The sequence below is a fragment of the Aureococcus anophagefferens genome (genome assembly GCF_000186865.1).
Source record: "Aureococcus anophagefferens unplaced genomic scaffold AURANscaffold_5, whole genome shotgun sequence".
NCBI lineage: Eukaryota > Pelagophyceae > Pelagomonadales > Pelagomonadaceae > Aureococcus > Aureococcus anophagefferens.
This window is the reverse complement of record NW_008705565.1, coordinates 2,921,119-2,930,641: the sequence shown is the minus strand read 5'-3', so window position 1 is coordinate 2,930,641 and position 9,523 is coordinate 2,921,119. Positions and strand designations below refer to the sequence as shown.

The following is a 9,523-nucleotide window of genomic DNA, read 5'->3' as shown; positions in this document are numbered from 1 at the left end:
TGACCTTGCGGACCTCGGAGACGCTCGCGGGCCTCGACGGGCCGAACTTCGGCCGCCGCCTCGGGTCGCGCTCTCAGCGGAGCTGGATGCCTGCGGGTACCACGACCGATCCCTCTCCCTACTTAAGTAGCTCGCCGGGGGTCCGCAGGGTCGGCGAGTCTCACCCCGCCGACTCGCTGCGCCGCCGTCGACCATGGCCGAGGGCGAGGACGAGCAGGGCTCGTCGACGAAGGTCGACGACGGCCTCGCCGTGCAGGACCTCGCGACGCTCGACGTGTCGTCGCTGAGCCCGGCGACGCCCGAGGTCATCAGCCGCCAGGCGACCATCAACATCGGGACCATCGGCCACGTCGCCCACGGCAAGTCGACGGTCGTCAAGGCCATCTCCGGCGTCCAGACCGTGCGCTTCAAGAACGAGCTCGAGCGCAACATCACCATCAAGCTCGGCTACGCGAACGCGAAGATCTACAAGCGCGTCGACGAGCAGCCGGGGCCCGGCAACTTCCGGTCCTTCGGCTCGTCCAAGCCCGACGCCTTCACGGACCCCGCGACGAAGATCGCCTGGAAGCTCGTGCGCCACGTCTCCTTCGTCGACTGCCCCGGCCACGACATCCTCATGGCGACGATGCTCAACGGCGCGGCCGTCATGGACGCGGCGCTCCTCCTCGTCGCGGGCAACGAGCCCTGCCCCCAGCCCCAGACGTCGGAGCACCTCGCCGCCGTCGAGATCATGCGCCTCGAGAACATCATCATCCTCCAGAACAAGGTCGACCTCGTCAAGCCCGACGCGGCGCTCGCGCAGCACGAGCAGATCAAGAAGTTCGTCGCGGGCACCGTCGCCGACGCCGCGCCCATCATCCCCATCTCCGCCGTGCTCAAGTACAACGTCGACGCCGTCTGCGAGTACCTGGCCCACGCCATCCCGACGCCCGCGCGCGACTTCGCGTCGCTGCCGCGGCTCATCGTCATCCGGTCCTTCGACGTGAACAAGCCCGGCGAGGACGTGGAGCACCTCAAGGGCGGCGTCGCCGGCGGCTCCATCCTCCAGGGCGTCCTCAAGATGGGCGACGAGGTCGAGGTGCGCCCGGGCATCGTCAAGAAGGACGCGCAGGGCACGGTGTCGTGCACGCCCATCTACTCCAAGGTCGTCTCGCTCTTCGCCGAGTCGAACGCGCTCCAGTACGCCGTGCCCGGGGGCCTCATCGGCGTCGGCACCCACATCGACCCGACGCTCACGCGCGCGGACCGCCTCGTGGGCCAGGTCCTCGGCCTCAAGGCGCACCTGCCCGACGTCTTCATCGAGGTCGAGATCTCCTTCTACCTCCTCCGCCGCCTCCTGGGCGTCAAGACCTCCGAGGGCTCCAAGCAGGCCAAGGTCCAGAAGCTCCAGAAGCAGGAGATCCTCATGGTCAACATCGGCTCGACGGCGACCGGCGGCAAGGTCCTCGCCGTCAAGGCGGACCTCGCGAAGATCCTCCTCACGCAGCCCGTCTGCACCATGGAGGGCGAGAAGATCGCGCTGTCCCGCCGCGTCGACAAGCACTGGCGCCTCATCGGCTGGGGCCAGATCCGCCGCGGCGCGCGCGTCGACATCAACGCGTCCTAGGGCCCCGCGCGCGGCGGGCGGCGGCCCCGCGCGGCGGCGCGCGGCCGGCGGCGGCGCCCGGGCGGCGCCCGCCCCGGAGCCCGCGCGACTCGTCGACCCTTAGCGGCAGACCTTCTTCACGTGGAGCGTCGGGAAGTGCTGCGTGCACGGCGCGCCCGGGACGGGCGCCACCGTCGCGTACTTCTTCGCCTCGGCCCACCGGACGCCGAAGTCGGACCAGCAGCGGCCGCCCTCGCCGTCGGGGAAGACGGGCCCGAGCAGGTCGGACACGTAGAGCACGCCGCCGCAGGCCACGTGCCGGTCGAAGTGGTCGAAGGACGCGCGCCAGAGCGCCTGCGCGCACGCGAGGCTGCCCGTCGCGGCGACGACGTCGCCGGGCTTCTCGTAGGCGTCGCGCTGCCCGCGGTGGTGCCGCGCGCGGCCCCGGAGGCGCCGCGCGCCGGCCGCCGGCGCGCGGTCCGCGCCGCAGAGCGCGGCCGCGTGGTCCGCGCCGAGGTTCGTCTCCGTGACGTGGTGCATGCCCTCGGCCTGGAAGACGAGGTCGAAGGTGCGCAGAAGGGCAGCGGGTCGAGCCACGTCCAGGCGAGGATCAGGGACCCGCGCTCGCCGCAGACGCGCGCCATGGAGCAGTCGTAGAAGCCGAAGCTCAGGAGCCGCACCTTTGACCGGAGCCCGTGCTTGCGGAGGTGCGCGTCGAGGCTGCACGTGCCCGCGCCGGCGTCGAGGATCGTCCGCACGTGGCCCCGCGCGATCTCGCGCGAGAAGGACTCGAGCCACTCCTTCTTGTCGGGCAGCGCGCCGCCGACGCCGACGTAGTTGTCGCGCCAGGCGCCCGCCGTGACCGGGCTGTGCGCGTACTTGTTCGCCCAGACGGCGCGGTCGTAGCCGCGGAGCACGCCGGCCACGTCCCAGCGCGCGAGGCGCCCGGCGGACACGGACGCCGCGCGCGCGACCGCGCCCGCGCGGCCGGCCGCGGCGATGGTCTCGAAGCGCGCGGGCACGCGGTGGAACCGGGGGCACTTCGAGCAGCTCCCGGGCCGGCCGACGCAGCACGCGCCCCGGAGCGGCGCCGCCGCGGCGCCCGCGGTCCGCCGGTAGACGTTGCCGTAGTCGCGGAAGCGCGACGCGACGGCCTCGAGCGGCACGCACCGCTTCGACGAGTGGCGCGGCCCGCCGCGGTCGCAGACGCGGCCCGGCCCGCCGGGCGGCGTGCAGACGTCGGCGAAGAGCGTCGCCGGGTCGCCGAGGAGCGCGCCGACGCCCCGGCCGAAGCCCGGCGGCTGGTTCAGCACGACGAGCAGGCCGTCGGGCGCGACGACGCGCGCGCACTCGACGAAGAAGTCGAACTTGGCGTCGCCGGCGAGCGCCGCCGCGAAGCGCGCGCCCGCGTCGACGACGACTATGTCCGCGGCGAACTCCGCGAGGGGCAGCGCGGAGCCGTTGCCGAGGAGGAACGACGCCGCGCCGGCCCGCCAGAGCGCGCGCGCCGCCGCGCCGCCGCGGACGCCGTAGAGGACGTCGTACCTGCCCTCCTTCGCGAAGTCGCGGATCACGTCCTCGACGTCGACGACGAGGACGCTCCGCGCCGCGGGCAGCAGGGTCGCGACCGACGCCGACAGGCGACCGTCGGCGAGCTCCACGTGGAACGAGCCCCCGAGGGACCGCGCCGCCGCCGCCGTGGCGTTGCGGGCCCGGGGGCCGCCGTCGTCGGTGTGCACGGCCGGCGACGCGGAAGCGGCGAGGGCCCACGCGACGGCGAGCCGCGCGAACGCCCGACGTCGACGCATATGCACGAGCTCGACGTGTGCGCGCCCGGATGCTCGGGTCTCGAGTACTTTTAGCCCGACACAGGTCGTCGTGTCGCGGACGCGTTGAATCTGTCGGCGTGGTTCACAAACACGCTCTTGTGATTCAGCGAGCTCGTCTCGTGGGCAGTGGCATGCGACCTATGCGAGGGGCCCCTAGGCAACGTTGCGTCTTGCAGACGCGGCCGAGACGCGGGAGACGCGAGTTCCGGGACGCGGCAGGACGCGGCCAAGACGCCCCGGGACGCGGCCGAGACGCGCCGGAGACGCGGGACGCGGCCGGGACGCGAAAAAAAAGACGCCAGAGACCACCCCAGGACCGAACCCACGACCACGACCCCGGGACCGAAGCCAGACCCGCGGGACGCGAGAGACGCGCGAGAGACGCAGCCCAGACGCGGGACGCCGGCCCAGACGCCGGCCAGACGCCGCCAGACGCGGCCGAGACGCCCCAGACGCGGCCAAGACGCGACTTCCGAGACGCGCCGGAGACGCCGGAGGACCTGGCGGAGACTGCCCGGGGACTTAGCGAAAGACGCCCAGACCGCGCGTTGCCTAGGGGCCCCTCATGCGAACGAACCTTCGAGGGGTCCTACGCTGCGACGGTTCGCTGGCAGCCTAGCTGGCAGCTAGCTCGGTTCGTCTAGGTACGCCTCTAGCCCCGCCTGGCTAAGCTTGCTGACCGGTAGGGGATCGCCTAGTGCGCTGGCTAGACGCGGACGCGGACGCGGTGCTCGCGCTCGCGCGGAGCCAGGCCCGGATGTCTTAGCTTAGCGGACCCTAGGACGCGCGGAGCTCCTCGACCGGGTCTTCCTTCTTCTCCGCCGCGTTCTCGCAGGGGACGCAGGGGACCTCGTCCTCGCGCTCGCCGGCGACGTCGCCGCCGGAGCGGCCGGAGCGGCTCGACGCGCCCGAGGCCGACCGGTCCGAGCGGCTCGCCGAGCGGGAGTCGTCGCGGCGGCGGCGCGACCCGCCGCCGCGGCTCGCCGAGCGGGAGTCGTCGCGGCGGCGGCGCGACCGGCCGCGGCTCGCCGAGCGGGAGTCGTCGCGGCGGCGGCGCGACCGGCCGCGGCTCGCCGAGCGGGAGTCGTCGCGGCGGCGGCGCGACCCGCCGCGGCGGCGGGGCCGGCCGCGGCTGCCGTCGCTGGAATCGTCGCGGCGGCGGCGCGACCCGCCGCGGCGGCGGCGGGACCGGCCGCGGCCGGAGTCGTCGGAGTCGTCGCGGCGGCGGCGCGACCGGCGGCGGCGCGACCGGGACCGGGACCGGGACGGGGACCGGTCGCCGCCGTAGCCGCGGTTGTAGTAGCCCGTCGAGTAGCCCCCGAGCCCGGCGTCGCGGCGCTGCGGGCCGCGGCGGCCGCCGTTGCGGAGCCGGACCTGCGGTCGGCGCGCGGTCGGCGCGGCCTCCGCGGCGCGCGGTCGGCGCGCCGGGGCCGCGCGGGGCAGTCGCGGCCGAAGTGGCCGGGCTCGCCGCACTCGTAGCAGGCCATGGAGCGCCCCGCGGACGCGCCGCCGTCGTGGCTGTATCGGCAGGCGTCGCCGCGACTGCACCGCCCCGCCTCGAAGTCGAAGCACGTCTCGTAACCTGCGCCGCCGCGGCGGCTCACCGGGCGCCCGGCGCGCGCGCGTCGAAGGGGCCGCGCGCACCGAGCCGCCGGCGCCGCGCGCCGCCGCGCGGCGGCGCCACCGCTCCGCGCCGCCGAGCGCCGGAGCCGTGACTGCGGACGCAAACCGACGCGCTCGCGGACCCGAACCCAACCCAACCCGCGCGCGCGCGCCGCGCGCGCACGCACCGCCGCTCATCGCCGCCGTCGCGGTCGTCGCGGTCGGGTCGGTGCCGCACACAGCCGAGGTCGATCGATCGCGAGCCGCCGGCTCGCCACAGGACGGAGAGGCGTCGAGCGCCTCGTGCCCCGCGCCGGCGTGCCCAAGCGCCGACGCCCGTGAGCCCCCCCCCGGGCAGGCGCGCCGGAACGTACCCGCCGCCCCTCCACGCGGCGTCACGCCCACACCCGCCTCTGGGAACCCCCCGTTCTGGGAACCCCCCGTGCGATCGTCGGCGAACGTGAGACGTCTGGATACTCTGAGCGATCGCGATCGCCCGCCCTGATCACCGCCTGGATACGCATCGAGATCACCATGGGCACGAGCACGCCGACGAAGCGCAAGACGCGCTCCAAGTCGTCGCCCCCGGCCCCGCACGCGCCGCAGAAGAAGCAGAAGTCGTCGTCCGAGTCGCCGGCGGCGCGCTCGGCGAGCTACGAGGCGACGGTGGCGGCCGCGCGGGCGCGCGACGCGCGCGTCGTCGTCATCGAGTGCCGCTGCGGCGCCTCGGGCCTCGCCAAGGCCAAGGAGCTCCGCGAGCACGTCTTCGAGGAGTTCGGCGAGAAGGCGAGCGCGGGCGCGGGCGGCGACGGCGTCGCCGTCCTGCTCAACCCGCGGTACCTCGCGCCGCGGCCGGGCTCCTTCGTCGTCGCCGTCGGCTCGTCGACGCTCTTCGACCTCACGGGCCTGGCGAAGCCCTACGACGCCGTCGCCGATTTGGCGATGGCGGACCTCGTCGCCGCGACGTTCGCCCGCCTCGACGCGTGCCGGGGCGCCTAGCCGGGAGACCCCCCCCACCCCCCCCGAAACTTCGCATAATCCGCGCCCGACCCCATCCGACGCGCCGAAGGTCGCGCGGCGGCCTCGAGCGCGACGCGGGGGCGCGCGTCCTCCGGCGCGCGCGCGAGCTCCGCGCGATGTCGCGCGCGTGACGCGACGGGCGGGTCTAGATGGGGCGGGCACGTTACGCGGGCGCGTCGAGCGCGGCGAGCCTGGCCCGCCGCACGTCGTCGGCGTCGCCGCGGCCCGTCGTCCAGGCGAGCGGGCCGCCGCGTTCGACGCGGCGCAGGTCGTAGGGCCCGCCGTCCGGGCTGCCGTAGAGGAGCGTGCCGTCGAGGGCGTAGCCGCGGTCGTCGACCTGGAGCGCGTCCGCCGAGAGGCGGAGCGAGTCCTCGACGCGGATCGTCCGGCTCGCGTCGGCCTGGGAGCGGATTACGCAGCCGCGCCCGTCGCCCATGGTGCCCTCGAAGGCGCCGCCGCCGACGGGCCGCCAGAAGACCTCGCAGCCGCCGAGGCGCTCCCAGGCGCCGGTCGCTGTGGCGAGGTCCGCGAGGCCGGCGCACGCGCGCGCCGCGCCGGCCCGCGGGAGGTCCGCGCAGGCCGCGTGGGCCGCGTCGAGGGCGCCCAACGGCGGCCGGAACAGCGCCATGGCGCCGCCGGCGTCGAGCGCGTAGCAGCGCAGCCGGAAGACGCGCGCGGGCGCCGCGTCGAGGTAGTAGCACGCGAGCAGCACGCGCTCCGCGGCCTCCGCGGCGCCCGCGCCGACGAGCGCCGGCGCGGCGGCGGCGGGCACGCGGCGCAGGCAGCAGTGGACGTGCTCGTGGCCGTCGCCGTCCGCCGCGGCGACGCCCCGCCGCCGCTCCGCGGCGACCTGGTCGTAGTTGTCGAAGTCGCCGCGGAAGAGGTCGTCGAAGCGCCGCCGCCAGGCGACGCCGTTTCGCGCGACGGCGCGCCGGCGACGCGCCGCGGGCGCGCGCACGCCGGCGAGGGCCGCGGCGACGGCGACGCCGCAGGCCAAGCGCGCGGCGAGGCGGCGCATCGCTGTGGCAGAAGTGCCAGCCACAAGACCAGCATGGACGCGCCGGCGGCGGCGACGCCCGCGGAGAAGACCAGCATGGACGCGCCGGCGGCGGCGACGCCCGCGGAGAAGGCCATGGGCGAGATCGGCCAGCGCCTCGCGTCCATCGGCGCCACGAAGCTGCCGCCCGACGACGAGGCGCCGGCGCCGGCGAAGCCGGCCAAGGCGCCAGCCCTCAAACTGTTCGTCAGCTACAAGGAGGGCGACGACGAGAGCCTGCACATGGCGACGAAGTTCGTCGTGCCCAAGGGCTGGCGGCCCGGCCCCGTGTCCAAGCTGCTCGCGTTCGTCGTCGACACGTACAACGGCAAGCGCGCCGGCAACGCGCTCGATGTGGCTGCATGCCACCTCGAGGTCGGCGGCTTCGCGCTCGGGTCCGAGGAGGTCGTGGAGGCCGTGCTGAAGCCGCGCGACGAGGTGCTGCTGCGGCCGGGCGCGTCGCTCGCCCGCGGCGAGCGGGCGCTCGCCGCGGCGGCGGCCGAGGCGGACGCGCGCGCGCGGGCGGACGCGGCCCGGCGGGCGCGCGAGGGCAAAGTCAAGTGCTTGAACCACGGCTGCGGCACACTCTTCGACCCAAACGACAACCCGGCGGGGGCCTGCGCGCACCACCGCGCGCCGCCGTTCGTCAGCGGCGGCTACAAGGGCTGGCGCTGCTGCAACCCCAAGCCGACGATGGACTGGGACGAGTTCGCGTGTTACCCGGCCTGCGCGACGGGCCGCCACAGCGCGGAGCCGCCGCCGCCCTTCGCGCCGCCGGCGGAGGCGGCCAAGGCCGCCGCGGCGGTCGAGTCGGACGACGACGACGGCGGCGCGGCGGCCGCGGCCGCGGCGGCCGCCGCGGCGGCCGCGCCCGCGGCGCCCGAGGACGACGTCTCGCTCGCCGCCGTCCCGGGCGACGACGGCGACTTCAAGTGCCTCAACAACGGCTGCGGCCAGTTCTTCTGGGAGGAGGAGAACTTCAAGGGCCGCTGCCACTTCCACAAGGGCCGGCCCGAGCCCGCGCGCGGCGAGGGCCTCTACCGGTGGTCGTGCTGCCCGTCGAAGACCGCGGCGCGCGACGAGCTCCGGAGCGTGCCCGGCTGCGAGCGGGCCGCGCACTGGCGCGGGGCCGGGGCCCCGCGCGACGTCGCCTGCGTGCCCTGCCGCTGGGAATTTTGAGCGCCCCCGCCGCGCGCGCGCCCGCGTCCAAAGCGGGGACTCTAGGGCGGGGGTGGGCGCGCGCGCGCGCGCGGCCTCAGAGGGCGACGTCGTCCTGCGCCGCGCCCCGGAGCCACGGCAGGCCGAGGGCCTGCTTCGCGGTGACGCGGTCGGCCGGGTCGTAGGCGAGGAGCGCGCGGAGGAAGGTCGACACGTCGCCCGCGTCGCCGCGGTCGAAGCCGAAGTTCTCCTCGAGGACGCGCGCGATCGCGTCGACGCCGCGCGGCGGCGGCGCGATGGCGATGTTCTTGAGCGTCGACGCGTCGCCGAGGAACCACTTGGCGGACCGGTGCCCCCGCGCCGCGAGGGCCGGGGGCACGGGCCCGAGGAGCTCGACGGCCTGCGCGAGGTGCGACTCGTCCTTGGTGAACGCCTCGCCGGGCCGCGGCGACTGCGGGTCGAAGAGCGTCTCGCCCGTGAGGAGCTCGAAGACGAGGCAGCCCACGGACCAGACGTCCGCCGCCGGGCCGAAGGGCCAGATGCCCAGGATGCCCTCGGGGCAGCGGTACTCGCGCGTCTGGATGTCGCGCGCGGCCTGGCGGTCGACGTAGAACGCGGTGCCCAGGTCCACGAGCTTGACGGCGCGGCGCGCCGCACCGCCCGGCGCCTCGGGCTCCAGGAGCACGTTCTCGGGCTTGATGTCCGTGTGGAGCGCGCCGACGTCGTCGTGGACGAACGCGAGGCACTCCAAAAGCCGCGCGGCGACGGCGCGGACCTCGGCCGGCGGCAGCGCGCCGCGCTCCTGGATCGCGTGGAGCAGCGTCTTGCCCAGCAGCTCGAAGACCATGCAGACGTGGTTCCCGTGGGGGCCCGCGACGTAGAAGTGCTCCAGGAGCTCGACGACGCCCGAGTCGCGGCCCGCGGCCGCCGCGCGGTCCCGGACGTCGCGGAGGAGCTCGATCTCGTTCACGGCCGCGTTCGTGTACTCGGGCGCGGCCTTCTGGATCTTCAGCGCGACCTTGCGCCGCCCGACGGCGTCGTAGCAGCACCAGACCGTGCTGTAGACGCCCCAGCCCAGCTTGTGCAGCACCTCGTAGCGGTCGTCGTAGACGTCGCCGAGCGCGACGGGGTGGTAGCCGCCGGGGCAGTAGTCCTCCTCGGGCTCCGTCTCGTCGTCGTCGTCCTCGACGGGCGCGCCGTCGTCGGCCGCCGGCGGCGGCGGCGGCGCCGCGGCCGCGGCCGCGCGCGGCGGCGGCGGCGCCGCGGGCTCCGCGCGGCCAAAGGCCTCGGCCT

At 75.6% G+C, this 9,523-nt stretch overlaps 3 protein-coding genes across 3 annotated transcripts; 2 read left to right on the top strand and 1 right to left on the bottom strand.

Moving 5' to 3' along the window:
• Positions 1-193: 193 nt before the first annotated feature.
• Positions 194-1,606, top strand: AURANDRAFT_22992 (hypothetical protein; the record flags this gene model as incomplete). Its single annotated transcript, XM_009036826.1, has 1 exon — positions 194-1,606. One exon carries the CDS (start codon positions 194-196, stop codon positions 1,604-1,606), a length of 1,413 nt encoding a protein of 470 aa, XP_009035074.1.
• Positions 1,607-7,315: 5,709 nt separating this feature from the next.
• On the top strand, positions 7,316-8,251 carry AURANDRAFT_22979 (hypothetical protein; the record flags this gene model as incomplete). Its single annotated transcript, XM_009036827.1, has 1 exon — positions 7,316-8,251. The coding sequence occupies one exon, from the start codon at positions 7,316-7,318 to the stop codon at positions 8,249-8,251; it is 936 nt and encodes a 311-aa protein (XP_009035075.1).
• A 76-nt stretch (positions 8,252-8,327) lies between these two features.
• Positions 8,328-9,077, bottom strand: AURANDRAFT_23090 (hypothetical protein; the record flags this gene model as incomplete). The annotated part of the gene is made up of 1 exon (XM_009036817.1): positions 8,328-9,077. One exon carries the CDS (start codon positions 9,075-9,077, stop codon positions 8,328-8,330), a length of 750 nt encoding a protein of 249 aa, XP_009035065.1.
• Between the last annotated feature and the right edge of the window lie 446 nt (positions 9,078-9,523).